This window comes from Parambassis ranga, chromosome 21 (genome assembly GCF_900634625.1).
Source record: "Parambassis ranga chromosome 21, fParRan2.1, whole genome shotgun sequence".
In the NCBI taxonomy this organism is placed as follows: domain Eukaryota; kingdom Metazoa; phylum Chordata; class Actinopteri; family Ambassidae; genus Parambassis; species Parambassis ranga.
The window spans coordinates 21,120,861-21,148,846 of NC_041041.1; the positions used below are offsets into that span (position 1 = coordinate 21,120,861).

Below are 27,986 nucleotides of genomic sequence, written 5' to 3' on the forward strand. Positions count from 1 at the left end.
AATAGTTCGCTCAAAATAATGCAAAATCCCAGCTTTCTTACCCAGGTGGTCGAGGCTGATGTCCCTCCACTACCTGGTTAATTTAGAGGGGGAAAAAGCCTTGTTTGGGGTATGGTACCTTAGTTCTTCCACCATTTTCCTGGCCAACCTGGCAACAAGCCCCATTGACTTATTGACACTGATGCAGGAGGGTCACAGAAGGGTTGCTACTCAGCATACCATACTTATGGTTGGGTATGCTAATGTTGTTGTTTCTCCATGGGGTTATAATTCATCAACAAATGCTAAGGCAAAATGCTAAAATAGATCACAAAGTATAATAATAATACCAGTATTGAATTCGTATATATTGCGACATATCGTTTTAAATGGGGAAGGTGCCCAATCTTAAACACAGATTCTTCCAGTCGCGTCTAACAGAAGACCATTGCTGGTAAGGAACAGTGGGCGTTAGACACAATTTAGGACACACAATGACACCGTACATTCTGTAGGTTACAGGAGTCATGCACTCCTGCATAACCCTAAGAACACTTACCATAACCCTGTCCAGGGTGTACCCCACCTATCGCTATGACCCTGTAGTACAGGAAAAACACGTTATAGACAGAATGACTCATTTGTATGTCTGCTAATGTGAGTGTGTGCGCTCTTGATGGAAATGTGCAAAAATCTGTGTGTGTGTGTACATCAGCTCCATTCTATCTGCTAACCAGTTTCCTTCAGAACATTTGCGGGGGCAATTCGACGATTTACCACATCTCTGTTTGAAATTCATGATAACAAAACACAAAGACAGATACACAGCAGTGTCCTGTTCGCGGCTCCCCTGCATTACATTTTCAATCCCGGCGCCGCCTTGGCCCATCCTGCTGTGAAACTGGGTGAGTGTTTGCACATGGACTGGGTGGCACCCTGGAGTTTTTCATCTTCACTTTGAAATGATTTTTTTTTTTTTTACATCAACCAGTTAAATGGGGAGACAAGTTTTGACATGCCAGGCATGTCACTACATGACAGCGCCAAGAGGATACAGAAGAGAACGTAGTATTTTTACAAATTGGCCTATTGCACTTTATCCTTACGCATAGGTTTCTTCAACCAGTTTTTTTTAGCTCATGTTTTTGTCATGTAGATGCCAATAAAGTATACGAGAACCATGTTTATTTTTTCATCTCGGAAGACAAGTGAGAGTATCATGATGCTGTTAATTGCAGCTGTCTTGTCAGCTTTTTGTCATCTAAACAGCAACATAGTGCACCCATTCCACACAATGCTGCTTGTCTTTTCTTTGTCTTATTAATAAGATTTGTTTTTTTTAACTAATTACTTTGTTCACAAACACACACTCACACACCACAAGGTTTCCAACAAACCTAGTCCTACAGGGGGAGTCCGTTTAAAACCATCATTACTGGACCTTTGTACAAAGGTCCAGTATCTTATATCTTATCTAGCTTAGATACAGTGAGGTCAATACGTATTTGATCACCCTGTGATTTTGCAAGTTCTCCTACAATCATGGAGGTGTCTAGAATTTTCAGCGTGGGTGCTTTTCCACTGTAAGAGACAGAATCCAAAAATAAAAATCTGGAAATCACATTGTATGATTTTTTAACAATTTATTCGTGAATTACTGTGTCAAATAAGTATTTGTTTTACCAATTACAGAGGTCAAACGGTTCCTGTAGTTCTTCATCAGGTTTGCACACACTGCAGGAGGGATTTTGACCCACTCCTCCACACAGATGTTCTCTAGATCTGTCAGGTTTTAGGGCTGTCGCTGAGCAACACAGAGTTTTAGCTCCCTCCAAAGATTTTGTATTGGGTTTAGGTCTGGAGAAAGGCTAGGCCACTCCAGAACCTTGATATGCTTCCTACAGAGCCACTCCTTGGTTTTCCTGGCTGTGTGCTTCGAGTCATTGTCATGTTGGAAGACCCAGCCTCGACCCACCTTTAATGCTCTGACTGAGGGAAGGAGGTTGTTCCCCAAAATATATCAATACATAGCCCCAGTCATCCTCTCCTTAATACAGTGCAGTCGCCCTGTCCCCTGTGCAGGAAATCACCCCCAGAGCATGATGTTACCACCCCAATGTTCACAGTAGGGATGGTGTTCTTGGGATGGTACTCATCACTCTTGTTCCTCCAAACACGGTTAGTGGAGTTAAGACCAAAAAGTTCTATTTTGGTCTCATCTGACCAAAAGACTTTCTTCCATGACTCCTCTGGATCATCCAGATGGTTCCTGGCAAACTTCAGACGGGCCTGGACATGGGCTGACTTAAGCAGGGGAACCTTCTGTGCCATGCATGATTTTAAACCATGACGTCTTAGTGTTTTACTGATAGCAGCCTTGGAAATGGTGGTCCCAGCTCTCTCCACGCATTGACTAGCTCCTCCCGTGTAGTTCTGGGCTGTTTCCTCACCTTTCATAGCATCATTGATACCCCGTCAAGGAAAGATCTTCAGTGGGGCCCCAGTCCGAGAGACATTGAAAGTCATTTTTAGCTTCTTCCATTTTCTGACAATCGCTCCAACAGTTGTTCTTTTTTCACCAAGCTGCTTGGCAATTGCCCCGTAGCCCTTCCCGGCTTTGTGAAGGTCTACAATTTTGTCTCTTGTGTCTTTTGACAGTTCTTTGGTTTTGCCCATGTTGCTACTAAGACTTTGGCTGATTGTGGGGTGCACAGGTGTCTTTATGATGGCTAACGACCTCAAACAGGTGCTACTAATTTAGAATCATGAGCAGAGTGTAGCTGGACTGTTTAAAAGCACAATAACAGCGTCAGAAACCTGGCTGATCAGCAAGTGACCAAATACTTATTTGACACAGTAATTCACAAATAAATTGTTAAAAAAAATCATACAATGTGATTTCCAGATTTTTATTTTTAGATTCTGTCTCTCACAGTGGAAAAGCACCCACACTGAAAATTCTAGACTCCTCCATGATTTCTCCTCCATGAAGTGGGAGACCTTGCAAAATCACAGGATGATCTAATATTTATTGACCTCACTGTGTGTGTGTGTGTGTGTATATATATATATATATATATATAGTTAAAAATATATATATATATATATATATATATATATATATATATATATATATATATATAGTATATAGTAGTCAAAAAGCTCCCCGGCGGCAAGGCACCAGGGGTGGATGAGATTCGCCCTGGGTACCTTAAGTCTCTGGATGTTGTGGGGCTGTCTTGGTTGACACGTCTCTGCAACATCGCGTGGCAATCGGGGGCAGTGCCGCTGGACTGGCAGACCGGGGTGGTCGTCCCTCTTTTTAAAAAGGGGGACCGGAGGGTGTGCTCCAACTACAGGGGGATCACACTCCTCAGCCTCCCTGGGAAAGTCTCCAGGGTACTGGAGAGGAGAATTAGACCTATAGTCGAACCTCGGATTAAGGAGGAGCAATGTGGTTTTCGTCCTGGCCGCGGAACGCTGGACCAGCTCTATACCCTACGCAGGGTGCTGGAGGGTTCATGGGAGTTCGCCCAACCAGTCCACATGTGTTTTGTGGACTTGGAGAAGGCGTTCGACCGTGTCCCTTGCGGCATCTTGTGGGAGGTGCTCTGGGAGTATGGGGTCCGTGGCCCTCTGCTGAGGGCTGTTAGGTCCCTGTATGACCGGAGCAGGAGTTTGGTTCGCATTGCCGGCAGTAAGTCAGACCTGTTCCCAGTGCATGTTGGACTCTGGCAGGGCTGCCCTTTGTCACCGGTTCTGTTCATAATTTTTATGGACAGAATTTCTAGGCGCAGCGAGGGGCCGGAGGGGATCTGGTTCGGGAACCATAGGATTTCATCTCTGCTTTTTTGCAGATGATGTTGTCCTGTTGGCTTCATCGAGCCGGGACCTCCAGTGTGCACTGGGACGGTTTGCAGCAGAGTGTGAAACGGCTGGGATGAGAATCAGCACCTCCAAGTCTGAGGCCATGGTTCTCGACCGGAAAAAGGTAGTTTGTCCTCTCTGGGTGGGAGGAGAGCTCCTGCCCCAAGTGGAGGAGTTTGTGTATCTCGGGGTCTCGTTCACGAGTGAGGGAAAAATGGAGCGGGAGATTGACAGACGGATCGGTGCAGCTTCCGCAGTAATGCGGTCGCTGTACCGGTCTGTTGTGGTGAAGAAGGAGCTGAGCCAGAAGGCGAAGCTCTCGATTTACCGGTCAATCTATGTTCCTACCCTCACCTATGGTCATGAGCTTTGGGTAGTGACCGAAAGAATGAGATCGCGAATACAGGCGGCCGAAATGAGTTTCCTTCGAAGGGTGGCTGGGCGCTCCCTTAGAGATAGGGTGAGAAGCTCAGTCACCCGAGAGGAGCTCGGAGTAGAGCCGCTGCTCCTCCACATCGAGAGGAGCCAGCTGAGGTGGCTCGGGCATCTGGTTCGGATGCCTCCTGGACGCCTCCCTGGGGAGGTGTTCCGGGCATGTCCCACTGGGAGGAGGCCCCGGGGAAGACCCAGGACGCGGTGGAGAGACTATGTCTCTCGGCTGGCCTGGGAACGCCTCTGGATTCCCCCAGAGGAGCTGGAGGAAGTGTCTGGTGAGAGAGTCTGGGTGTCCCTGCTTAGACTGCTGCCCCCGCAACCCGGCCCCGGATAAGCGGTGGAAGATGGATGGATGGATGGATGGATGGATGGATGGATGAATGGATATATATATATATATATATATATATATATATATATATATATATATATATATAGCTTGTCCTTGTATCTTGTGTGTATACAATATATGAAGAAAAATGGAGGAAATAGGGTTTTTGTTTGTTTGTTTTTAATCATTCTTTTCTGGCACAGACTAGATGAAGCTGCACTCACAATGTTTCTCCACCTTTGCCTCTCCTTTGCATCTCTTTCTCCTTCCTGCACATACTTACTTCAAATAACTCTTTTTCACTCACTCTCCCCTTCCTCACTGTCATCTCTCTGGTTAACGATCAGCTTGCTTCTTAAAAAATATTCATCTTCATAAGTCATGTAGTGAAATAAAATCTAGTTGGCAGTTGGTTGAAAAAAACAGCGATTAAACTTGATTTGTCCTTTGTTTAGTCACTGGATGTGTTATGAAGATGGATATTACATTGATTAGAGTATAGTCTTGAAAGTTGAATTGAATCTCCCCTCTTTCTGTTGTTTGCTAATGCTTTGCCGTTGTTTCAGATCATGTCAATGGACATTGCACTAGCCCCACCTCCCAGCCCTGCTCGGCGGGGAAGCCTCGCATTCCGATGGGTCCCGAGGGACCACGGCTTACTCGCAGAGGCCCTGGCCGACCACCTTTCCGCAAGGCCCAGTCCGCTGCTTGCATGGAGATCTCTTTGCCTGTGTCCCACACTGAAGGTGTGTGCTTGTCTTCCCAACTCCCATCCCATATAACCCTCTATAACATACCCATCCCTTCCTCCCCAAACAACCGCATGACATCCTCTCACCCTGGGGTAAGTGGATCAAGGACTGACACATGGTAAACACAAGTCAAGCTCATGCTAATGCTAGTTAGCAGCATGAAATCTGATTTTTTTTTAATATTCACCATTTGATCAAACAGTATTTGTAAAAACTGAAGTAAAGGGGGATAATTTTATAGTTTAGCTGTTTTTTATCATATAGGTTTTGCAGCATCACCTCACAACATTTAGATCAGTTGAGCTAATGCTAGCTTTTTTTCTATAGCTAAAATAATAACCATAAGTAATAAAATACTGCAATTTGAACTAAATTCTAAAAGCTAAAATTAGCTTAAGACACTAACAAAAATGATTTGAGCGATCAAATCACTATAAATTAGTTATGGGCAATGTGACAACAATAACCAACCAAACTAATAACAACTCTAGCAGTAACAGAAAACTAAGGGGGCGGGGCTTAGCAATTTTTAATTAATATCCTTCAAAACAGTGAGCCTACTATTTCTAAACACTAGAGTGCTTAGAAATTTGCATTTGCAGATATTTTATATTGACGTCTTTACAATGAGCTACTTTATAGCTTCTGCAGCTGGCATTAGCATCACCTTACAACATTGGGACGACTTTGAATGCAAGAAACAGCCATTGCATTGTGTCCCTGTTGTTGCTTGTGTCAGCCATGTCCCAGGCCTGAAGGTTGGTGCAATGATGAATGATTAGAGCATTTAAGTTTTTTTTTTTCTGATTTACATTTTTTTTTTCTTTTATATCTATTTTTATGCAGCTATAGCAACACTGATGCACTAGAAACACATCTGCAGATGTTTAGTTTATCGGGTAGTATGTCCTGTTTTCTTCTCATGAACATGATGTTTTTAGAAAGTAAAAGCGTGTGGCCACACCTCCCGACTTTTCTCATAATCCACAAAACTTTGAACCTAAACAGGCATTTTTATCTATGGTTATTTGATTTTTATGTTTGTAAGTGTAAGCAATCTGCTAAACTAAAACTAGGACATCCGTTTTTCTTTATTTCAAATCGCCCTTTTCAGTATGCAGACAGATAAAAGGGTGGAATAATACAATGTCACTGCACAGTTTGAACTCTGCCGTTCTGACATTCTCTCATTGACAATTTGGACGTTTCTTTTTTCTTCCATTTGAGCTTCCTTTTATACACACCATAACTAAAGGACTGACCTATCTGAGGCTTCATATCTCCATTATCAGTGTAGAAAAAAAAATGTGTACAACTGTGTGTGTGCGTGGTAGAAAGGCTTTGTGTGTGTGCGTTTATGTCTGTATGATTTTTCTTTAAATGTGAAATTGTTTTCTGTTATATATATATATATATATATATATATATATATATAAATATATATATATATATATATTCCCATTCTGTGACAGCCAAAACAAAGGCTGTCATGCAAGTGCTTAAAGTGACACTCCCCACAGTGTAATTTTGAGATACTGACCTCAGAATTGACACAGAAAAATGGCCTCTGCCAGGATTGTACGACAACATTTAATTACACATATGTATAAATCCCTGCACTTAGTCTGTCTTGTCACTGCCGGGCTATGGACATCAAGACACCAATGTAGGACATGTATTGACTTTGAATAAAGAACATCATCCTCCCACTCAGACGAAGATGATGTGCACATTTTTCATCTTAACAGGACTCGTGACATCGCCCTGTCACGTTGAACATTTTATTTCTCTCTCCTGGACTCCAAACTAAACTTTTTTTGTTGTTAGCTAGAAAAAGCCCCAGCAAAACATCACTAAGACTGAGTGGGTGATATTCTGCAAGTGTTAAAAATAGAAGGATGGTAGATGGTAATGGACACAAAAAAATTGCAGGTCAAGGGATAAAGATTGGACAGGGTGGTCCATAGCTGGTTGAATGATGATTAGGCCTGGAGGCAGAAAAGTTCTTTAACACTCCTGTGTGGAGAGCAGACTGAAGTACAGTCATGTCTGAAAGTTAATAGAGCCTCCTGGTATTTTACTGTGTGTTTTTGTGGGTCTTAGCGTTACAACCTCAGACAAACAACATCAATACTGCGCCCCCTCTTACTTTCTTACTTTCAATAGGATTTGATTAAGTGAGCTGCAGCAGGTGCTGCTGATCATCAGCCCTTGATTAATTGATCAGTTTGGCCTGGAGGTTTAATGGCCAAGACCGGCCCATTATAAAAATGGACCACTTGATTTGTTGGAGTATGTTAGTCATTTCCAGTTGTGCCATGCTTGCTGTGAAAAACATTTACAAGTAGGGGCTGTTTAATATAATAGGCTGCTGAGGGTGGTTAAAGGTCATGGGCTTGTGGATGGACAAAAAAATCAAAATGTTCAGTCTCATCTACACTGGCCTCTACACTGTCACTCTTTCCCTTCTCTCAGCATCTGCTTCACCTATGAAATAATATGTAGATGGAAATACTAATGCCAGGACACAAACAGCATCCTTGTTATGTTAATGTATTCAACACAATGAACTTTAAGCAGTCCTGAAAAACAACTTTTGTTACTTCTTTTTTACTTACCACCACCCCATTCAGCTGTGCCTGTGCCCTCCCTAATTTCGATTTCATCAATATTGTCTGCCTAGCTTTGCTCTTTAGATGCTACACAAATCAAGCCATAAAGGAATTCTTTTACAGCACACTTATTATACATTCAATTATTTAATCATTATTTATTTAATTATTTAGACACTTATTATATATTATGTAAATTCATTTCAATAGCCATTGCCTATGTATACAATGCATGAATACTTGTTTTTTAAATGCGAGCTTATTGTTCAGTTTAGTTAGTTACTAATTGTGGTAACATAGCACAACGTTCAAAGTGTTGTGTGTAGCTTAATGTATTTATGGGTTTATGAGTTTTTAGTTAAATTATCAATTAGGTCTAACGATATATCTCCCTTACCATTTGCCTCTTCTGTCTGTCTTCTTGAGAATATGTCAGTCAGCTTTGCACATTTGGCAGCAACCTTAATCAATGCCCTTTTCTTCTTTAACCTGGCTTTTTCAGCTCCACCTGGTCTCTTCCGGTCCATTTTTACCCGCTTCTCTGTCCCGTCTCAACTTTTGCTAGAGACACGCTATGGTGGACTCAACCAACGATGAGCTATGCAAAGGGGTGTTTGTGTGAAATGGTAGCTCTCAAACTTCCCTCTGTCTCAGAGACAGATCGATTCAGCGCAAACAGCGCTGCAAAGTAACATTAATATTCTACCGTGATTACTACTATTCCTCGTCGCCGACCGGCCCATGAGTCGAGCGGCCCACCGGGAATCCTCCCAACTCTCCCGATTACCCACTCTGCCCTTAATGACTCGAGAGAAAGACATAAACAATGGTGTTAAAGAAGCAACTGTTGCTGCGTATCAATCAAGGATGGATGATCAGCAGCACTTGCTGCAGCTCACAAATAAATCCTATAGAAGCTGTAAGGGGACAGGGGACTTAACATTGAACATGTTTTTGACTTCATTTTTGGCACAGTTATAAGTTTTCTGAAGTTATATTTCCCCAGCCCACTATGATCAGACGATTTTTTTATTGTGTTTTTACACCAAAATAATTAAAAGAGACAGGACTCTAGACTGCCATACACGCACACCAGCCAAAGCACTACCACTGCATTATTTCTGTTATAGAGCTGCTGCATTATTTAAGGTGCTTCATTTTGTCGTCCCTTCATGGCCTCCCTTTCCTTTTCAGTCTGGGTTCTTGTGAGATTAACAGGATGTCAGGTCACGACAGGCTAATCTCTCCATAGGGAGACTCAACAGTGTGACAGTTACCAAAATGTCACCGTTACTGTAGCCGCTCTGCACGAACATCAGACAAAAAGTCACAGCTAACGTTGGCAGGTGAGAGTAAGATCATGTTCCCAAATCTCTTCCCATCTGTTCTGTGATTTTTAACTTGGACTCAGTACCCGTTTTGTTACTATAACAATCATGTAAGTGTACATTATTGATTCTGAATAGAGAGGCAGGATACTACTTGTTAATTCACAGCTGACCCTTTTACATCACTTCTGAAATTAGATCCACGTTGCCATTTTCATCGACCTCATTATGCAACAGTGACCTGGAACCAAGAGGGAAGCAGTTTTTCATTAGCATAAGCTAAATGTTTTATTAAAGCCGACTGCCTGGGCTACAGGTGCAATATCAAACAGGCCGGTGCAGACGATGGTGGAAATGGCTCATCTCCACAGTTGATTTAATGTGCCCATCACCTCTGTAAATATCCTTAAGAAACTGTTTGCCAGACTTCTGGAGTAATTTACCATCAATCTATTTAATTATGTTTTTTTTCTGCATCAAATTTCTTTGGAGATGTTAAATGATAACAGTTCAAAATTGGCCTGATACGGTGTTTAGACCTCAAATTAAGGAAGGTTTTATGCAACAGTATAGGCTTATTATTACAAGCTGGAATGCGGAATCCATAATACTTGTATAATATATAAATCCAAGCTAGCAGAAGTCCACAGCTTATATCTGATATGAAGACATGACAAACTTGCTAAATGGTATTTTGACATACAGTAAGTAGCTTTTATTCTCTGCCTTCTTGGTTGGTTTTAGTCTCTGCCACCCTTATCCGGTAAATCTGTGACTTTAAGTTTGACCCTATGAAATATTTAATTGGATTCTACATCTTTGTCTACTTTCTGTCTCTTCAGCTTCTATTTGTGCTACACTCTTAAATGTCATAATGTCAACTTGCCGCACAAGATTTATTGTTATATAATAGACCTATAATAGGCAGCTCGCTGTGAAGTTTTCAGAGAACATTCATGCTTCTAACACTTCATGCTGTGGGTTGTAATGAGTATTGTAACTGCCACATACTTCGTGCTATACCAGAAGGAACTGTGGTCTCAGCTGTGGTGAAAGTCTTTGAACCCTTTAGAATTTTTTTCTTTATCGCTGCATAAATATGACCCAGAACATAAACAGATTTTCACACAGGTCCTGGCAGTAGACACAAATATTTAACTTGGTGATTGATTGATTTAGGAAAATGATCCAATCAGTGAGTTAAGATTCAGCATGCAAACAGATGTCCTGACTGAGATGCAGCATAACAAGCCCAAACCATGATACTACCACCACCGTGCCTCCCAGATGGGATTCAATGGGACCTCACTATTACATGTTCTGCTTTTGGAGTGATCTTTGTTAGTCAAGCGCTCTTGAGGATGGATTTTTATCAGATGGACTCTAATTTGGCCTTCAAATAAACACTAATTCTACAGGTTCATATAATTTTACTAATCGGAAATATGAGTATTTGTCTTATTTGTTTATTTGGGTTCTCTTTGTCTATTTTAGAATCTGTGTGAAATGTGATGGTTTGGGTCATATTTATGCAGAAATATATACTAAATTCTAAATTCTTTACAAGCGTTCAAGTGCAATATATGAATAGTTCTTTAAAACAATGCATATGAGCAAATATCAATAACTTTTGCCTTTTTTGTTTTCGGTATTTGAAAAGTGCAAGTCAGCAGTGTGTGAGAAAAACTGACAGTGATCTGAAAGTCAAATGTACGACTCAAAGAGCATGTGGTCAGGAGGAAATGACTCATTGTAGCCTGTTGCAGCATTTATGTGCTTTTGTTATTATTATTATTATTATTATTATTATTATTATTATTATTATTATTGTACATGAACAGTCACTTCTCTCAGCAGAGCTTTGCATAATTCCTCTCATACTTTTGTCTTCTTTGCTTACCTTGGGCACGCTTGTTTATCAGTTGCACTGGGTTACCACAGTGAAGAGCCAGCAGGATCACTAGAATAATTAAAGGTCAACAAGCAGTGCGAGAAATGAGGCCGATGTTAATGAGGCCTGCATGCCAGGCAGGCAGACAGAGGAGGGAAATGGCAGGGGAAAGTAGACTCGATGTACAGTAAACATTTTCATTCTTCCCATCTTGATAAGGCAGCATACAGGTTAATAAATGTTAAAGATGTAATTCTATGATGCTATAAGATTTACCTGCGGCAGGATAATGCATAAAATGGAGAGTTTATATTGTAATCATTTGATTTGTTTGCTTATATAGAGACAGGCCGTTATTTACTCCTGCATCTTAAACAAGCCCAACCATAATACTACCACTACCGTACTACCGTAATACAAAGTATTTTAATTTGAGGTCAAGTTTTACACTAAGCTGTGGTCACAGTCAGTACATAGACATTTGAAAATTTCACGTGTCTGTCCTCGTCTCTCTACAATGTGTGTGTGTGTGTGTGCACTTGCGTAAATCGAGCACTTTGTCCGTCTCACCACTTCTGATTGTCTGCCTTATCGCCTCCCCGGCAGAGCCTCGCCTCGCCTGCCTCTAGCTCCCTCCCCTCCCTTCGCCCCCCTCCAGGGGTCCCTGTGTCCTGTCAGAGTACCACTGCGCCTGACTTTCATTAGCCAGCACCCTACAGGCTCTGTCACACAGCATAAACACACCCCAGCGACACACGCGTAAAAAAACCCAAGCTGCTGCTGCCACCAGGACTCGCAGCAGAAGGCTATTTTGCCTCTGTGGCTGCCGGCAGCTTTGTACAGCAGCCGTGCTGTCAAGACATCACAATTGTGCCTAAAAATATCTATATGCATTGATACAGTTCCAAATTCTAAGGGGAAATAGTTTCATTAAATTAACTCTGCATCTGCCTCTTTTGTTGCAAAAGTTTAGTTGTGTTGCAACAGTGCTGTAACAATGGAATGCATGTGTAAAGCTGTATTATAAGACTTTAAGCATCAAAACCAGCACCTCTTTAACAATGGTCTTTATTAGCTTAGCAGTAATGGGGTTCAGAGAGAAGATGGATGCGAGTAAAGGTTGTGTGTGGCCACCAGAAACTGGTCTTTTTCTGTCTTTGTATATATTTGAAGCAATCTCTCCAGGCTCAGTTGCATCTTTCTCTCTTTTCCTTTCTGTCACTCTCTCGTGCTGCTGTTCATCTGTCCGTCATGTCTGTTACCTGGCTGGGTATGGTCACATGTGTGTGTGTGTGTGTAAAAATCGTTTGGGTCGTGGTGGGGTGTGAATTTGTTTTATGGTGGGGATGGGGGGGACTCATGTTGTGGGGGATAAATAGGGCATGCGTCCAGGAGGGCAATGCTTCAGCAGTTACACGGGGTCACTATGTATTCCCATGACGAGCACCACACCGCCGCCGCCTCCTACTGCTGGAGCGACAGAGGTAAGGGGGCTTCGGCCGCAACAAAAAGTGCTGACTCTTGCTTCACGTTCGTCCGTCAGTCCAGAATGTCAGTCCGTCCTGTGGCCCTTTTGTCTCCTAAAACGTGCCTGCTCTTGTCCTGGAATTTGGGTGATGTCTTCAGGAAACATCCGTTCTGTCATAAACATCACTGCAGTTTGGGGCTGTGTGGGTTAGATTTTATGTAAAAAAAGAGATAATAAAGGTCAAATTGAAATCTATTTAGTTTTCATCTGTCAGGATCTGTGTACACTGGCTTGCAGCAGCCATGTGCAGCTGCTGTTACATAAAGTCTCCACTCTGTGTAACATTAGGCTGCAGTACAGCACATTTCCTGGCTCTGAATAATTCAGAAATGCAGCAATAGGCTACAGAAGTACTTTCATGATGGTGGCTTTATGTACACAGCAGAGGACGTGAATGTGTAAGCACTCAAACAGAGTTTGAATTTGGTGCCAGTGTGTGTGTGTGTGTGTGTCCACGCCACTTGGTAGAATCTTGTCAGTAGAAACCAGTGCAATATGTGTGAAAGTGTGTTTTTGTCCAGCTGTCTCTATGTAATAATTGATCTATTCTGTGGCATTTTGTGTTTTGATTTTACATCACAGTGTGATAAATATTCTGCACTCATGATCACTATTTCTTCTCTTTTTGTTTGCCATGTTGCTGTTTCCCTCTTCCACTCTTCCGCTGTTGCCATAAATTTCTACTTTCCAACACTGTGTCTGCCCCCCCCCCCTCTCTTTTGTCACTGGTCATCGTATCTTGCCTGTGCGTTTCTATATGGCTATAGAGAGTCGTGAAAACTCCTTCAGCCGCTCACGTAGTTCCAGCGTGTCCAGCATCGACCGTGACACCAAAGAGGCCATCACCACGCTGCAGTTCGGAGAGTCCTACGGCCGAAAAAGCGACGCCCTTCCTACACCGTGCCTGTGGGTGGGCACAAGCTTAGGCGTGGTTCTGCTCATCCCAATGTCCATTCCTACTGACCAGGAGGAGAGGATGGAGGAACCTGTCACCATTGGCCCTAGTGGTGAGTACAGCACAGTGCACACTAAAAAGGATTTTATATTTTTACTTTCTTATAGAAACACCGCACGTACTCCCAAATCTTAATAATGAACAGAAAAATAAGAGTTTTTATCCTTATATTTCACTCACTGCTAATAGCAAGTCATTAACCTATTCAGCTGCCTTACTATTTCAGTTTAAATTCCTTTTATGTAATATTCCTGCTCAGCACCTGTGGCTCTGATGCTCTAATCATAGATTTTATACTCCACATGACAAAAGCCTTAGGCTGGCTGCACGTTAGAGGATTTTACAATCATAACTGATTTTTAAAACATGAGAGATTGCAGACAAAGGCACAAGTTCAGCCCATTTTTAACATTATAATAGAGTGCTTAAGTCATTTCCTTTCCAGTGGACCCCCATGGAACGTTGATATGGAGAGACCTTGTTTTTTCAACTAAATTTGCAACCTTAGTTTTATACATTATATGTAGCTAACTAAAATATATTATTATAATTATTACTATTATTGTTGTTGTTGTTGTTATACGGGATATTATCATAAAGGTGTGCTGCTATAATCAACCTTTATTTTCTTTTTCTTTTATTTCTTTATTCATAAAATTCATGTTCAAACAATCTTTTCCATTAGTATACATCATATGTGTGTATGTGTGTCAAACAGGACTTTTTTTGTTTTTTCTTTCTATAGACAACTAACTGTAGAAGTTAGAATTAAGCTTCCATGGGGTCCACCAGAGGGGGCATAGTTGAACACACACTCACTAGATGCTCTGGCAACACCTGCCGTGGCTTAAGCAGAAAAACAAATATGGAGGAGGATCAATGTTTCTAGCTATCAACTCTAATATTGTGTCATGTATGACGCATTGTAAAGGCACAGGTTTTGTTGCTGCAAATCCAGATTATGCCTGTTTGCCAGATTATGCCGATCATAAATCATAAACTCCTTGTAGTGTGTAGCCAGCCTTATGTGGGGTTTTTAATGTTTGAATGTGCCCCACTATTGAATGCACTGCACTGCCTGTACTCAATTTCACGCTTGTTTAACAATTTGTCATTAAACATGCACAGCTGGACTTAATGTGCACTGAATGGGGAAGTTAATGAAGCCCATATAAAGTGCTGCTCCAACTCAAAAATTGTGCAGTTTGAACCACTCTTAGTTGTTTTCCCTTTTGCACACTGGCTATTACCAATCCCTGATACAGCGTCTGCATCTTACACCCACCTGGCCTAAACCCTGGCTAAACCTTGCTAACATTTGCATCATTATTTATCCACTGGCAATACACCGGACTCAACATGATACCTTGGCAGAGTAGTTCAATATAACTCTCTGCTATGTGAAGCAGTGAAAGCAGTTTGGATGGTGCTGGGTGGTGCTGATGAGGTGCTGCTTTTAAATCAGGCTTTGAAGAATTTACCAACACTGACTTTAAATTTTTTGCACATGACACCGATTCAGTCAGCTTTTGATGACAATGCATGCAGCTACCTTGTCACAAAAGAACACTGCAATAATATTCTATGACAAATCATTTTTCAATATATTTAAAGATGCACTGTAGGCTGATCTGAGTGAAGAGATATTATCTTGCATCCTCCCTTTTGAAATGTGTGTGATTGTCTTGAAGTGGCTCAGACAGACACTGATGCAGAGCCAGGCTTTTAAAATAAAAGCAGGTCATTTCCTGAGGAATTATAAGTGCTCTGCGTTGAAACTGTGAGAGCAGCAGTTGGTCTTACTCATAGTTTAAGCACTTCTGAGATGTTACAATTGGATAGAATTAGTTGCCATGGTGAACTTTGATCTGTTATACATAATCTTGCAAACAAGTTTCCTTTTTGCACTTTAAGGGCAAGGATAGATTTATGTCTTTGCAGTCTGGCCAGCCATTCAAACATGCTCCACACGCCCAGCTGTGTGGAGAAAAAGGTCTCCTAGACAAAGCAAAAACATCAATAAACCCCCAAAATCCAGGCTCTTTGAAGCAGCAGTTGTTCTCTTGAGACTGAAGGAACATGAAGCGAGCTTATTACTGGAAGGTCACAGATTTAGCTCTGAGGAAGAGTTGGCAAACAGAAAATCATTTGTCTTTGAAATGTGAACCTAACTTTGCATCATCCAACCCTTAACTTTACACCCACACACACACACACACTTGTAGGAGGGGTCCTGATGCTGAAGGGCTCTGTGCTGCGCTTTGGTTTCCTGGACTGCATGGGTGCTGTCATTCAGAGCCCCTACGAGGTATGGCGGGACCTCAATGCCCCCGAGGACCTGGAGCGACCGAGAAGGCGCAAGCTGGTCCACTTCTCACCCTCCTCTTCGCAGGACGCCTGCGGAGAGGGACATTTGGCCGTGGTGTGCTCTGAGAGGCAGGCCAAAGTTTTTCTGATGCCGTCGCAGTCTTGCCTCTTCGTCCACAACATCACAGAGTCATCCTTTGTACTGCGGGCCGACGTGGTATCTGTGTGCAACAGCGTGTGCCTGGCCTGCTTCTGTGCCAACGGGCATGTCATGACACTCAGGTGAGAGCCACAAGCACAATTGGTTGTCTAAAACTTTTAGAGTTTTTATACCACAAACTTAGTTTATTGTGTGTGTGTGTCTGTTACTTAAGGCGTCAAATCAGAGTCAATCACAGTGTGAGGTCATGTGATCTGTGGCATTGTTTATTTATAGTTGTAATAGGTGCGTTGCATAACTCTCTGACACATGTTTTAAAATTAAATGATTTGTCACCAAACTGGCAGCAAAAAAGAAAAAAAAAACTAAATGCTCCCTCCTGTTCTGCCCACAGTTTGCCCAGTTTAAGACCGCTGATGGATGTCAATTACCTGCCTCTGACAGACATGCGCATTGCAAGAACCTTTTGCTTCACCAACGGGGGGCAGGCACTGTATCTCAGCTCCCCTACAGAGATTCAGAGAATTACATACAGCCAGGAAATGTGCGACAACCTGCAGGTCAGTCACTGCCGTCTGTTTGTGTCTATTCATCTGTCTGTCAGTGTATCTATCTACAGTAAGGACCAGGTTAGAATTTATAAAATGATTCAGTCAATACAACAGTAAGAAGTGTAATGTTTCGAAAATACTGCATTCCAGTAGGAAGAACCATATCCCAGCTGCCATCATTGATCCAGCAACCTCTGATCTATTTGTGAAATTCTGTTGCCGTTATACGTCGTATTCATGAAGACATTTACAAACACACCACTGCATATCTTTGCCTAGTCAACTGTAATTTAGCTTTATAAATGGCATCTATACCCGTATCAATGTAAACATAAATAGCTTGGCTTTTCTGTGCATGTTGAGTAATTTCAATCAGAAAAGTATTGGTGCAGTAAATAAGCAGGGGCCATTATTCTCACCCTCGGTGAAGCCTAAAGCTGACAGCAGCCATTGAACTGAAATGTCACACTTGTCATATGTGTTATGAACTATGCTGGGTTGAATATGGTTCCACACTCTGTGTGTGTATGTGCATGTACACAGGGTCGTATTTGTGCTCATACTTACTGAGCACTGATAATAAATGTCAGCAGCATGATGCAGCCATAGTGCCATCTAGAGGCAGTAATGGTTTATTAGACTGAGTGGTTCTCTGCTGTTATGGAGGTAAAGCTGTCTGTGTATGCAGAAGATGATTTCACCAGTGTATGACATGTCAGTTTTAGCATTAGCAAATGCTAATGTTCATTGTTTGTATTTGTTTCAGGAAATGCTAGGAGAGCTGTTTACACCAATAGAAACACCAGAAGCCCAAAACAGAGGATTTTTGAAGGGCTTCTTCGGAGGAAATGCTCACAACTTCGACAGAGAAGAGCTCTGTGCGTGTTTTTCTATATGCAAACCCATCAAAAAATATATTCATAACACAGCCAATATTCTCTATATTTAAAAAATCTCTATACTTATCTGATGTTGTTGACAGTTGGTGAAGCAGCGGCCGGGAAGGCTTCTCGCAGTCTGGCGCAGCACATCCCTGGGCAGGGTGGGGTGGAGGGCATGAAGGTGGCAGCCAGCGGAGTGGTGGGTGACCTGGCACGGGCCCGAGTTGCTCTAGATGAGAGAGGCCAACGGCTGGGGGAGCTGGAGGAAAGAACTGCCCTGATGATGACCAGTGCAGAAGTCTTTTCCAAACATGCTCATGAGGTGAAAAAGACACATTTATGCAGATTAGCAAATCTGATTGTAGTGGGTCTTAGAATTAGGCAAATACAACTTTGGACAAACAATAATGCCTGTACTATATAACTCTTTTCACTGTTTTGTTATTTATTTAGCAAAAATGAAGTCAAAAGTCCCTGTATTCAATACTAAGTCCCCCTTACTGCTTCCATAGGGTTTAATCAGGTGCTGCTGATCATCAGTCCTTGATGAATTGATCATCAGTAGGTGTGCAGACCTATCAAAGCAAATAATAAAATCATAGAAATACAAAAAAAACCTGAGCTACCAAAAAGCTGTTGTCTGTGACGTCACTGGAAAAAAATAGCAGCCTCCCCCAAAACGGCTTGACACATACACAATACATACACAGATGAAGCCTAAATTTCACAATTCTCCCCTAATGCCACAGTGCCCTATACAGTGTTTGCCACAAATGATCTATCAACACTGAGGAAAATTAATACATTAATATATCAAACATTAATATATTACAACATTTTTTTACAAAAGCATCTGACTCTCATAGTGACTAATGAGAAAAACTCTGACCCTTGGACAGATGACCCCTGTTCTAGGGACAGTTAAAGCTTGGGTTAAATTGGGTCATACAACAGAACAATGATCCAAAGCACAGCAGCTAATCGACATCAGAATGGCTGAAAAATAAAAGAATCAAGGTTTTAGAATGATCTATGATCTGAGGTTGTATTTGCCTAATACTACCCACTATAGCCAGAAAGTACTTCTTTAACATAACTGTATAGACTCTAATATTGTCATACATGGTACACACAACAGATAAATAAGGTTGCTAGTTACTTCTAATCAACAGTATGTGACTGTCTGTTTTTTCCAGCTCATGCTGAAGTGCAAGGACAAGAAGTGGTACCAGTTCTAATAGCGGGACAGGGAGCCAAGGACGCCTTTGGCTTTTCTGGGAGCTTTACGCCGTGACTGGACTTTCACTTTAAAAATGAAAGCAATTACAAGAGAGACACTCGAGTGACTTTGTCTTTACGGCTTCTGGATTGGTTATACTGTGCATACAGCAGTGTCACATTGCTGAATGACGAGGACGGGGCAATCCTTCTCTGGACAGAAGGAGGACGGACGGCATGTGAAGGTGACGGCATCTGAAGATGGAACTGGAAATAACCCACATGTCTGTGTGTGTGTGTTTAACCGAGTGTGTGTGTGTGTGTGTGTGTGTGGTTGGGTTTTTTTCCGGACTTTACTGTGTAGATACTCAAAAGTTAAGAAACCAACAAGAAATGCATGAAACAACAATGGATGACTATTTAAAAAAATATACAACTGCCATATTATAAAGCAGCATGCTACTTCAACAGGAGATTCAAAAACAATAATAATATAAAAAAGTTTTATTTATTATGTAAGCCAACAACAGAAACTATGAAAAACTTTATATTTTTTGAGATATTGACAAAAAAATCTATATATAAAAAGGGAAACGTATACCTGCATTGCTATTAAGCCAAAACTTGTGTTACTTTCCCTTTTTTTTACTTTTATTTTGAATTTTTTTCTTTCTTAGTCTCAGCAAATATTACTTGACACAATATAAATGCACATAGTTACACACACTTAGAATAATGCTAAACGTCTTACTTCAATTACTCTCTGGGCTGCACAGTGCAAATATGAATCAGTAGTATTAACTCTGCACACACTGATCTGTTCTCACCTTCCGGCTGCTGCTACTCACAAAAGCATTAAACCACAATGAGGGACATCTCAGACCTCCCAAACTACTGTACTAGCTGTATGGATACAGAGATTGGTGAATGCTAAGAAAGATATCGGTGTGTTTATATCGGAATCTATTCACGTGCCATAAAGATGGATGAATTCACCCACTGCAAATATGTGGTAGTCATCACAGGTTAGAGGGCATTTATTTATTTATTATTGTTATTTTTTTAAATATGAGGGTGTTTTTTTAGCCGTCTTTAGCTGCCTTTGTCAAATGTTTGAGCCATTAGGTTGTGTGTGTGTGTGTGTGTGTGTGTGAGGAAGAGAAAGAGACACACACGCACAAAAAGTCTTTCTCTGCCAAAGCAATCTAACATAAACGACACCCTCCTCCCACCTCTCTCCACCTCAGTCCCAAGCTCATAACAGCAGATGATTTAAATGCAAAGACGAAGATAAAGAAGAAGATAAAGAAGAAGAAGAGGAAGAAGAAGAGGAAGAGAAGGAGGAGGAGGAGTTGGAATCACATCTGTTTAATCTCTGCCAGCTCCGAGGAGAAGTGACAGCATTTTCCTTTATTTTATTTCTATCTCTTTCTGTTTTTTTAAGTGATGTTGAGTTAGTGGAGAAACTGTGTACACGTGTAACATTTGCAACGATTTCAACCGAAGGCAAATATGTTTTTTGTTTGTTTTTTGATTTTCTTTCAATATTGTTCTTGATGACTATGATATCCTTGTGTTGCAGTCCTATATTTGATGGTTATGGCCTCTTAAAGTGGAGGTTCTTGTATTTTTAAAAACAACAAATGTTTCATGATACATGGTCGTGTATCATATTGTGATTGTGTTGTACGTCAGTGGGTAGCCACACAAGACACGGGGGGGATTGGGGGGGGCGGTGGTTCGCAAAACAGCATTAAGTGAGGAGGATATTTTGTACTTGTGTATTCGTCTGTATTTTTGAACTGATCTGTAAAATCAACCAGAGGATTGTCGATATCCATCCTTCACACGTTAGAGCTTTTACACACATGAAGCAATGATCATCACTCCCACATAAAGCAAACACAGGCACGCGCACACACACACATTTAAAAAAAATTAATAACACACACGTTGTATCTGCATTGCTAGCCATTTCTTTAACATTCCTTTTGGCTTAAACAGCCTTCAGATCCATTTATTTCGACTTTCACCTGAGGGTTTTAGCTACATGGATTTTAAGAATTACACATGAATTGATTCAATGGGGTGTCTTAAACATGTCAACAATAAATAAATAAATATATATATGCATATATACATTTCTCTCCTATCTCTGTAATGTCAATGAGATTTGTGTTCAGTGCAGTTCTATCAGTGGCAGAGAAAACACTCACAAAAAAAGAAAACAAAATAATAATAATAAAAAAGATCTGACTTCTGCTGACAGGGTGTTTTGTTAGTATGTTTTTGGTTTATATGTTTTCAGTTTTTATATTAACTGTACAGTTCAATCTTGGGTGAAAGGTGAATCAAACAAACTAAAAAAAAATGATAAAAGATATTCTTGGGATATTTTCTCTGTATATGTTGTACCTGTTACTTCTGGTACTGTATCTGGTATTCTGGCTCTGTCTCACTGGAACTATGTAGTTCTTCACACTGTAGTATGCTGAAAAAAGGCATTTCTTTGGTTTTCTCAATGATGGCAGCAAAGTTTGTCTTATTTAAATGGATTCTACCACCTTTTGTTCTTCTTGATATTATACTAGTGTAATTGAAATTACTTGACAAAAAAAAGATCTGAAAATATGTTGATGCAAAAGCAAACTGAAATAAACATTGATTGATGTACACAGTTGAAAACACTGTTGTTGTTTTGAAAGCCTTCACAAAAGGAGCCATCAGTTTCATCATACAGTAAAAATGTAACACAAATAAGGGATGTGTTCTTTCTTGGGCATTGGGAATGAGAGAATTCTAGTCTTTTTTTAAAAAAGTATGTCTGTGGACGCTCTCATTCATCCAGGTCATAGTCATTTCCAAGACTTTAAATTGAGGCAACTGGACTCAAGGATTGTTTTTGAAGATGTTTCACCACTCCCCCGTGTGCCTTCTTCAGTTCTGCTACTCGTGGGGAATCTGTACGAATAAAATAAAATAAAATAAAATAAAATAAAATACTAACTTCTGGGAGATTTAAATATTTTATTACCTTCAGTAATTTGTAACAAATCATCACAATGTTTCATCACTTCTCTTTGATACAATAATTTTACTTCCGCGTTCCAGACCAATCACGTTTTTTCTTAGGAAATTGTTATTCCTCTGCCCAATTGATTTTCAGATCTGTTGCAGCTAGAGCCAATCGAATCTCGAGCTCGAGTTCTTATCCCGCCTCCCTCGTTCATTCAGGTGATGGTTAACGGAACTCTGCAGACAGATTTTGGGACTAGTTGTAACCTTTGAACGCACCAAAATAATAGTTGTGCGCGTAGAATTTGGTACATTTCGAGAATGGCGTCGTCAATCTGCGTACGTCCAAATGGAAACGGACCGAACCTACGTTAGGCGTCACCCATGGACTTTTGTCACCTCTGTGTGATTTTGGATATTACTGAATCAACAATGCCAGGTCTGGACAGCAGAGTTCTGTGAGGGAAAGAGTGCCGGGACAGGAGTGTCGACAGAGTCCGGGCAGCTGGAGTCATGTCTCCTGGACTCTCTTCGTGGCAGCTGCTGCTTCTCTGCCTGGGTGTGTTCAGACAAGAAGCCCGAGTGGAAGCTCAGGCAGGCTCGGTACCGAGTGCTGCAAAAACTTTAGTATGGGGACCAGGACTGGAGGCGAATATTGTCCTTCCTGCTCGGTTTTTGTACATACAAGCGGTGGACGGCTCGGGGAAAAAGTGAGTCCTGTCTGGCGTGTTATGGCGCTTGTGGTTTACCTTTTCTGCCTGGTCGCCTCAACTTATTACGGTTTTATTAGCCTGCTGTGGTGCTTTCAAGAGCCTCACGTAAGAAAACCAAAACATCAGCAGATTCCAGTCCTAAAGGCTGAACAAGAGAACCCAATCAAACAAATAAGAGAGAACTATTACAAAACAAAACAAACAAAAATACTATACTCAGATACTCACGTATCTGTGAGTGATAAACATACACTTTGTTTTCAGTGTCTTCTTTGTGCAGCGATGGCGTCAACTGTAGCTGATTAGTCATTGGCTAGGATGAATTTTAGCCCATTCCTTATTACAGCTTTACTTCCTTGATATTGGTGGGTTTCCACATATATCCTGCCTGTGTTCGATTAGCTGAGGACTTTGAATTAATCATTCAAAAAAACATTTTTTTTTAAACCAGTTTTTTTGTAGAACTACTTGTAGCAAACTGTCCTGGTTCAGATGCAACAAAAAAGGCCCATGATACTGCCACCACCATGCCTCACAGATGGGATACACCTCTTACACTAGAATGCAGCATTTTCCTTTCTCTAAACATTACACTTGTAGCTTCAAATAAAACTTGTGGCCGCATCTGTCCACATAACATTTTCCTAATAGCACTTTAGTCTGTATACACTACATCTGTGCTAAACACCTCCATAACCAGCAGTACTGCTGACGCAGATTGTTGTTACTGTATATTGTGTTACTATATATTGTTTGCCAGAGGACAGCATGTCAACAAAGAACGTGCAGCGTAGTAAAACTATCAACCACGTGTGATGCTGTATGAAAGTAGAAATTTTAAACTAGTCAATAGTAACAGAGCAGACATGAAAGATTGCCCCCCAGGCAAAAAGATGTTAAATGACCTGTTTCAGCAGACAGCTGTGTGGGCTCATTGAAAGTCTGTGTTACAGCTGGTATCACTTTCACATTGGCTTTGGTTCTGCTCTTTAGTTCCATTCATAGTTGCCCTTTAAAAAAATGCTGTTGTTGTCTGCCAGTACAGAAGACACACAATATCAGCTTGTCAGCAACACTCTGTTTTTGATCCACTTTTTATTATAAGATATAATGATGTCAGAAAATATTATGGATAGTGTTACATGAAACACTATCCATAAAAATACAAACAAGGCAAACAGCGGACTGTTATGGACTGGCCTTGTACCATATTTTTTTTGATAAATCAGAAACTGTGCTAATTAAAGGTCAACACTTTATTTTATTGTTTTATACAAGGCATGAGTGATTCACTCCCTCTTACAGTTTCACAACATCACCTGGTGAGAAGACCTTTGAAGTGAAAATTGTGTCTCCGGCTGAGCAGTTCACAAGGATTTGGACCCAGATCCTGGATCGTCAGGATGGCTCGTTCCTGGTTCGCTACAGAATGTACGCCACCTACACTGACCTTCACATCCACATTTTGCTGAAGGGCAAACATGTTGCCAAATCACCATTTATTCTGAAAGGTAGAGAACACAGTAAGATATAGAAACTTTTGGTTCGGGATGGAAGAGATGTTCTAATCAGTTTGCATTTTTCTTCTGTAGGCCCAGTCTACCATGAGGGCTGTAACTGTCCACAGCCCAGTGGTTCTGTGTGGGAGGCTCACATGCACTGTCCTCCATCCTACCCCCAGATAGACAGGGATCTGTCACTTTTTGGTAGTGTCGACCCAGATCGCAACGCACAGGAGATCCCAAAGCGCTTTGGACAGCGGCAAAGCCTCTGTCACTACACCATCAAAGATAACAAGGTACTTCACACCCGGTACAGCACAAATACCTGAAAACACAAAATCGACACAATCATATTTACAGCTGCCTGATATGTAAGTCATTTTACCAGAAAATACCAGGTTTCTTTTTCAAATACCAAAGGGCAGTGTAGTAATAAAAGGTAGTATTTCTTTAGGCTGAATGGTAATTAGGGTCATGTAATAATGTAAAGAGCCTGGAGCTATGTGACACACCTGCACGAGCAGTGTGTAGGCCAGGTGTTCAAGGGTTCAGTCTTCTCAAAATACCACTGTGGACGTCAATCCTGGTTTCTGTAACAGTGGTATGTGCGTTCACACAGTGCTAGCATTACCTGGGTCAGTAATCAGCCATTTACCACATGTCAATGCTTTACTGCCCAATTGCAATTAATACAGTGCCCTACAAAATACTGCTCCCTGTGAGCCGGGTCCTGCTCAAGGTTTCTTTTTGTTAAAAGGGTTTTTTTCCTTTAAGGGGTGTCTATAAAGCACCTAGAGACAATTTTGATTGTAAAAGGTGATGTACAAATAAAATAGAATTGAAATGAAATTAATTTTACTGAACACCTATGAAAATATTAGCAACACCACCAGAACAAGCCATCTTTACAATACTAATATAAAATGAATAGTAATAATTATAATAATAATGGAATAGAAAGTTAATAACTAAACTTTCTCCTGGAAATATTTGACCCACAAACTCTTGCAGATAAAGCGTTGGAATACAAAAAGCTCTGTCCAGCTGCTTTGTAATAATTCTGAACAATTTGGGGTTGATATCACCAAGAATGGAGCTGCAGCAGTCTATGTCTATGTAGAGAAAGTGATTGTATGGATTTGTCCAGGTCTCTGTGAGCAAAAAGTGCTTTGATTCTGTTTATTCTTCTGCCCACTGAAAAAGTACATTAGTTGCACCTTGTCAGGTAGACATTAAAGGTAGGGTAGCAGATTTTGAAAACTCAGTGAGAGCCAGATTTTAAAAGTAAACACACGCCCCTTTCTCTCGGAGTTCACCCTGAAGCCACGCCTCCCAACCAGTCTGTGACTTCGGCCATCATGCACGTACCTCTCTGGTGCGCAGAGCAGGAAGAGAGTGACAACCAGCCAATACTCCGCGTGGTGTGCCTCGTAGGATTGGCTGATGTTTTTAGTGTTTTATAGCTTCCACAGATGATTCATATTCTTCATTTTAAAGCGAAACTGCCGAACTAATTGGTTGCTAACAGATTGTAAAGAGAAGTTACACTAATTTAACAAAAAGTGCATCAGAATGAAATCTCCTACCCTACCTTTAACTTCAGTTTACACAGCTAAAAGCGGGGTCATCACAGCACACTGCCTCCCATTTAAAATTGGTTAAATCTTTTTGAAGACCATCAAATGAAGTAAGATAAACTCTTCCGAACTCAAATGTACTGTTACCGTTCCTCATTTGTCAGTTACACCACACTTCACATGTTCACATAGTTTATGAGAAGAATAGCTATTTTCCTGTAATGTTGGCCCTGTAATTCAGTCTGGTGGTATAGTCCCATGGCTTTGAAGACAGTCCTAAAATAAGATTTGATCAGACTACAAATTGCTGCAATACCACTGGAGCTGTAAAATAATAGTTTGTGTCGTGTTGTGTTTTTATTCTCTTTAGGTCTATGTTCAAACGTATGGGGAACATGTTGGGTTTCGGATCTTTATGGATGCCATCCTCCTGTCACTCACCAGGAAGGTAAGGACTTCTTGGCCAGTGTGGATGTCACCTATTTATACCTGCAATTGCCTCCAGCCCACATGTGGGTGGATAGAATTTCAAGTGTCTTTGTACCAGGATTCAGTAATGCACATGGTGTACACAAAATAAAGATTGGAGTGTGCATCCTAGTGATATGGGTAACTGTGTGTCCAGGTGCAGCTTCCAGATATGGAGTTTTTTGTTAATCTGGGTGATTGGCCACTGGAAAAGAGGAAACCCACTGAGAACATCCATCCTATCTTTTCCTGGTGTGGCTCTAACAATACCAGAGATATTGTCATGCCCACTTATGACCTCACAGAGTCTGTCCTTGAGACCATGGGAAGGTAAGTCTCTCCATCCATAACAAAAACTTACACACAGTATTAGTCATCCTATTAAAACTATTATCAGTTGGAAATACTCAAAACTGTGTGACATGGCAAATGTATAAGAATAGTTTCCCCTTCTAATGGCCATATCTTTAACAGATGATGATTTAATTGTTATATTGAACATTGTGTCCATCCACTGAACAGAGTCAGCCTGGACATGATGTCAGTGCAGGCTAACACAGGACCACGGTGGTCAGAAAAGAATGCCACGGCCTTCTGGAGGGGAAGAGACAGTCGTCAGGAGCGTCTGGAGCTAGTCAAGCTTTCAAGGGCTCACCCCACCATGATAGATGCTGCTTTTACCAACTTCTTCTTCTTCAAACATGATGAGAGCCTGTATGGACCGCTGGTCAAACACGTGTCTTTCTTTGACTTTTTCAAGGTGAGAGTGTGACAAGAGTGGCTGGTTTCTGACTGTAGTTATGCAGAAACTGTGTCCTTCATTACATAATGCAAGATTTCTACTACTGCGAGGTGCAATAAGAATTAACATTCAACTCTGCAGGTGTTTCATTCCTATCCTTCTTCATCCTCCCCAGTACAAGTACCAGATAAACATTGACGGCACTGTAGCAGCTTATCGCCTGCCTTACCTGTTGGCAGGAGACAGTGTGGTCTTAAAGCAGGATTCTGGCTACTACGAGCATTTCTACAATGAGCTTACACCATGGGAGCACTACATTCCCATCAGGGCGGATCTGGGAGACTTGCTGGAAAAAATCCAGTGGGCTCGTGAACATGACAAAGAGGTGAAGATGATATGTACTGTAGCTCCATTCTCGGACTTTGGCTTCACAAAAGAGTTTTGTTTTAATTGGATTACATTTTCTTTGTTGCTGTAATACTTTGTGTCTTTCAGGCAGAGAAAATTGCACTTGCAGGTCAGCAGTTCGCCCGCAGTCACCTTATGGGCGACAGAATATTTTGCTACTACTATAAACTTTTCAAGGTAACAGTTTGAACTTAAAATCAAACATGCAAAAATTGTATCATCAGCACACTTTTGTTTGTGTGTGTTTTAGTGCCATAGTTGTAATCAGGACTTCCCCCATGTGTTATATTTCCCTCCAGGAGTATGCCCGACTGCAGGTCACTCAGCCCAAGGTTCGTAAGGGCATGGAGTTTGTAGAGCAGCCCACCGATGATCTGTTTCCATGTTACTGCCACAGGACGACGGTAAGTGACACTTGCATCATAACTGCATCATACCCAAACTATTGCAGGTTAAGCAGACATGGGAAACAGGCGTCATTTTCCTTCCCAAGATAAAATAAAGACAGACAATGTGATTAGATTGTAACAAATGTTTTTGTTTGTTTTTTCAGACCAAAGATGAACTTTGACCTTTCATCAGGGTTCAAGGCAATTTTTCATATGTGATATGTTGCCAAATATTTGTACGTAAATGTATATGAATATTTCATTCTCACTTTTAATAAATATTTTGTTCTTTTTTTAGTTTTGTTTTTCCTTCTTTGTGTTATATACTCAAGTCATAGCACTGACATATGTGCACATCCTAAATATACTAAGATATG

General features: G+C 41.2%; 2 protein-coding genes across 3 annotated transcripts in view; both read left to right on the forward strand.

The window, feature by feature from the left end:
- The window catches only part of stxbp5l (syntaxin binding protein 5L), a 160,573-nt gene extending 139,231 nt beyond the window's left edge, over nt 1-21,342 (forward strand). Inside the window, exons 23-30 of one of the 2 annotated variants that reach the window (XM_028394267.1) lie at nt 5,179-5,358; nt 12,575-12,679; nt 13,491-13,730; nt 15,904-16,267; nt 16,540-16,705; nt 17,463-17,574; nt 17,679-17,899; nt 18,774-21,342. In XM_028394267.1, the coding sequence (XP_028250068.1) occupies nt 5,179-5,358; nt 12,575-12,679; nt 13,491-13,730; nt 15,904-16,267; nt 16,540-16,705; nt 17,463-17,574; nt 17,679-17,899; nt 18,774-18,815 (1,430 nt within the window). In that variant the 3' untranslated portion in view covers nt 18,816-21,342. The remainder of the gene's footprint in view (nt 1-5,178; nt 5,359-12,574; nt 12,680-13,490; nt 13,731-15,903; nt 16,268-16,539; nt 16,706-17,462; nt 17,575-17,678; nt 17,900-18,773) is intronic. The other variant, XM_028394268.1, reaches the window with a different exon arrangement.
- Nucleotides 21,343-22,022: 680 nt separating this feature from the next.
- poglut2 (protein O-glucosyltransferase 2) lies at nt 22,023-27,906 on the forward strand. Its single transcript, XM_028393729.1, has 10 exons — nt 22,023-22,520; nt 23,829-24,034; nt 24,116-24,321; nt 25,973-26,050; nt 26,228-26,400; nt 26,593-26,830; nt 26,988-27,197; nt 27,308-27,397; nt 27,520-27,624; nt 27,774-27,906. Exons 1-10 carry the CDS (start codon nt 22,324-22,326, stop codon nt 27,789-27,791), a joined length of 1,521 nt encoding a protein of 506 aa, XP_028249530.1. The 5' UTR covers nt 22,023-22,323; the 3' UTR covers nt 27,792-27,906.
- The last annotated feature ends 80 nt before the right edge of the window (nt 27,907-27,986 follow it).